Source organism: Pteropus vampyrus, unplaced genomic scaffold, assembly GCF_000151845.1.
Source record: "Pteropus vampyrus isolate Shadow unplaced genomic scaffold, Pvam_2.0 Scaffold72, whole genome shotgun sequence".
NCBI classification, from domain to species: Eukaryota; Metazoa; Chordata; class Mammalia; order Chiroptera; family Pteropodidae; genus Pteropus; species Pteropus vampyrus.
In genome coordinates this window covers 2361478-2365392 of record NW_011888853.1, presented here as the reverse complement: position 1 = coordinate 2365392, position 3915 = coordinate 2361478, and the positions used below count along the sequence as shown (strand labels likewise).

Below are 3915 nucleotides of genomic sequence, written 5' to 3'. Positions count from 1 at the left end.
GCGCCGCCCAGTGCCCTGGAGCCATCGGCTCCCTGCGCGCCGGAGCCGTGGCCTGCGGGCGAAGAACCGGTGCGCTGTGATGCGTGCCCGGAGGGCGCCGCCCTGCCCGCCGCGCTCTCCTGCCTCTCCTGCCTCGCCTCCTTCTGCCCGGCGCACCTGGGCCCGCACGAGCGCAGCCCCGCGTTACGCGGACACCGCCTGGTGCCGCCGCTGCGCCGGCTGGAGCAGAGCCTGTGCCCGCGCCACCTGCGGCCCCTGGAGCGCTACTGCCGCGGGGAGCGCGTGTGCCTGTGCGAGGCCTGCGCCACCCAGGAACATCGGGGCCACGAGCTCGTGCCGCTGGAGCAGGAGCGCGCGCTCCAGGAGGTGGGGCGCGGGCGCTGCCGGCGGGCCAGGGAGGGTGACGGGCCATGCGCACCCGCGGTGGTGGAGCCCCCACAGCCCCATCCTTTCTGGGATGGGTCTTAATTTCCTCTTCTAACTTGAGGGTCTTTGCTGTCCCTTCCAGCCCTGACAATGTCAATTGCTCGCTGTGGGACATTCCGTCGAAATGGGGTGAGGGTTGTGGGGTACCCAGTGAGAAAGCGAAAAGGACCCGAAGGGCGGGCCCATAGGGGTCTAAGGCAGGAGGGAGCTGGGGTCCTGGGCGACTGATATCCACAGCGTGACTGATGCTCAGGGCCACGCTCATGCCAGTCGCAGCTCTGATTTGCCCAAGGCTGAGGCTGCGAGTTTAGATGGGTGTGGCAGGCGACATCGGTACCGCGGCCCAGCACACAGACCGCTCTGTCCAGCCGTTCAGAGCCCGTGGTGAGAGCATGTGCAGTGGTTGGTCCCCACTACCTCCGCCCCCAGTTTCCTTTGGCTTCCAGCCTGGTCTTGGTGCCTCAGCCTTGGGATTTTCCGTCTCTCCTGCCTGGAGCGGTGACTCACAAGACCCAGGGGATTTGCTTAGAATTCCCATTTTCAGGCCTGGACTGGGGACACAGTCTTTGGGGATAGGTATACCCAGGACAGCTGAATGCCCTCTTGTGTGGCCCTTCCCCCATTCTCTGCCCCTTGCCCACGGAAGGAAGTTCTCAAGTGAATTGAGTGATGCTAAGTAAGGACTGTGGAAGGCCCTGTACTTGCCCACTAGTCAGGGGAAGCAGACAATGCACAGCCAGGCTCTCTCTCCCTGAGCATTTGGGAATGGCACCGGCCTGTGCTTGAGGCACCTCTGGTATATTGGGGGACATCGTGGCCATTCCCAGTCCCACCTATGCACAGATGCCACTCCTGGGTCACCCCTCTCCTGCCCCTTGGCGATGCCCGGGACTCCAGTGCAGGGCCATGGCCTCTGCCAGACCCTGTACTCACAAAGGGTGTCATCCACAGGCGGAGCAGCCCAAAGTCCTGAGTGCCGTGGAGGACCGCATGGATGAGCTGGGCGCTGGCATTGCACAGTCCCGACGCACGGTGGCCCTCATCAAGGTCAGACTCCACTCTCACCCTGTCCCCTCCTACAGCAGGCTCCCAGCGGGGTGAGCTTGCAGTGTGGACCAGTCCACGCCAAGGTAGCCTGTGCCCGGCCCTGCTGAGCGTCTCTCCTGGCCTGGCATAGACCCAGGGCAACTCTGGCTGGTGCCTCCGCCCCACCCCCCCCAAGAGGGCAGGGTGGGAAAGTGGGGCCTGGGAAGGACGGGGCCCAAACAGTGATGTCTTTTGCCCACGCCGCTGCCCCCACGTTGTCCTGTGCAGAGTGCGGCCGCGGCGGAGCGGGAGAGGGTGAGCCGGCTGTTTGCAGAGGCTGCAGTCGCCCTGCAGAGGTTCCAGAATGAGGTGCTTGGCTTCATTGAGGAGGGCGAGACCGCCATGCTGGGGCGCTCACAGGGCGACCTGCAGCGGCGGGAGGAGCAGCGCAGCAGGCTAAGCCAGGCCCGCCACAACCTCAGTCAGGTCCCCGAAGCTGACTCAGTCAGCTTCCTGCAGGTGAGGGCCGCTCTTCCCACAGACCAGGGCATGGGAGGTGGAGGACGCGCGGGAGGCGGGGGGGGGGCAGGCAGTGGAAGCGAGAGTTCCTGGCAGAGCTGTGTCACCCCCGCTGGGAGGAGCTAAGGCCAGCAGGGCCTTAATGGGCATTTATTTATCTGGCACAGGAGCTCCTGGCACTCAGGCTGGCCCTGGAGGAGGGGTGCGGCCCTGGGCCTGGTCCCCCGAGGGAGCTCAGCTTCACTAAGTCATCCCAAGCTGTGAGGGCAGTGACAGAGGTGCTGACCGCAGCCTGCGCCAACCAGTGGGAGCAGCTGCGGGGGCTGGGCAGTGATGAGGACGGGCTGCAGAAGCTCGGCACGGAAGGTGGGTGCCCCGTCCAAGTGACTCACCCTTCCCCAGTCTTCCCTCACAGGCCCCCAGGCCTGGTGCCCATTCACGAGTGGAGAATGGAAACTGTGCCTGGTGCAGGGTGGGACCCAAATCCTGCCAGCGGCCAGAGCCACCACCTAGTAACGACCGGTCAGCACCTTTGACCATAGGCTACAGGGCAGAGGGGGCTTCTCCTAGCCCACCCCCTAGCTCCGAAGAGGCTGGGATCCAGGAGGCAAGTGCAGCGGGGAGCAGAACCCAAGGCCTGCATGTGAACACGGTGCTGTGTTTGGATGTTTGCCTATCCCAAGGCAGCTTGGGATGCTGGGAGGAACAGGGCGAGATAGGGGCGGGGAACTGGGGTCACAGCTGCAGGGGGCACCTTGCATAGCAGCCCAGCTCCAGATAGCTGGGGAGACACCCTCTCACTGTCCCCAACTCTCTCTCTGGCAGCAGATGCTGAGTCCCAGGACCCTGACAGCACTGGCCAGCTGGAGAGTGAGGCGCCCAGGGATTACTTCCTCAAGTGTGAGTAGACCTGGGCTCTCCCCTCTGCTCATGCTGGGCCCTCCGATGGCTTCTGAGCTGGGCCCTGGCACGCGAGCGCTCGGATCCCCCTCCCTTGTTCATGGGGTGAGCTAGGCCAGCTCACCGGGAACTCTCCGGCAGGGCTGAGTCTTGCTAGTTGCAAAGATTGGGAGAGGCTGTGTTTAGGGAGGTGGGTGCGAAGCGGAGGGGCCGCCCTGTCTGAGCCTGGCCCTGAGCCCTACGTCTCTGTCCCTCTCTGTGGGAGCAGTTGCCTACATTGTGGACCTGGACAGCGACACGGCAGACAAGTTTCTGCAGCTGTTTGGAACCAAAGGTGTGAAGAGGGTACTGTGTCCCATCAACTACCCTGAGTCGCCCACCCGCTTCACCCACTGCGAGCAGGTGCTGGGTGAGGGCGCCCTGGACCGGGGCACCTACTACTGGGAGGTGGAGATCATCGAGGGCTGGGTCAGCATGGGGGTCATGGCTGAAGACTTCTCCCCACAAGAGCCCTACGACCGGGGCCGGCTTGGCCGCAATGCCCACTCCTGCTGCCTGCAGTGGAATGGACGCAGCTTCTCTGTCTGGTTCCATGGGCTGGAAGCGCCCTTGCCTCACGCCTTCTCGCCCACGGTCGGGATCTGCCTGGAATACGCCGACCGAGCCCTGGCCTTCTATGCCGTGCGGGATGGCAAGGTGACCCTTCTGCGGAGGCTGAAGGCCACTCGGGCCCGCCGGAGCGGCCCCCCGGCCTCCCCCATTGACCCCTTCCAGAGTCGCCTGGACAGCCACTTTTCAGGGCTCTTCACAAGCAGGCTAAAGCCTGCCTTCTTCCTGGAGAGTGTGGACGCCCATCTGCAGATCGGGCCCCTCAAGAAGTCCTGCATCTCTGTGCTGAAGAGGAGGTGATGCAGGGGGCCTGGGGCAGCTGTCTCAGCTCGTGGGACGCCCGCCTCTCCGCGCCCCCCACTTGCCCCAGAGAAGGCACCAGCCTTGGAGTCGCACACATCCCCTGCCATCTCATTTGTAGAGGCGTCTCCCTTC

The 3915-nt window shown here is 64.4% G+C and overlaps 1 protein-coding gene across 1 annotated transcript in view; it reads left to right on the top strand.

The window, feature by feature from the left end:
• The first annotated feature begins 6 nt into the window (after positions 1-6).
• TRIM47 (tripartite motif containing 47) overlaps positions 7-3915 on the top strand; it is a 16104-nt gene continuing 12195 nt past the window's right edge. Inside the window, exons 1-6 of the mRNA XM_011361964.1 lie at positions 7-366; positions 1378-1473; positions 1741-1971; positions 2139-2337; positions 2797-2871; positions 3140-3732. Of these exons, the coding sequence (XP_011360266.1) occupies positions 1417-1473; positions 1741-1971; positions 2139-2337; positions 2797-2871; positions 3140-3732 (1155 nt within the window). The 5' untranslated portion in view covers positions 7-366; positions 1378-1416. The remainder of the gene's footprint in view (positions 367-1377; positions 1474-1740; positions 1972-2138; positions 2338-2796; positions 2872-3139; positions 3733-3915) is intronic.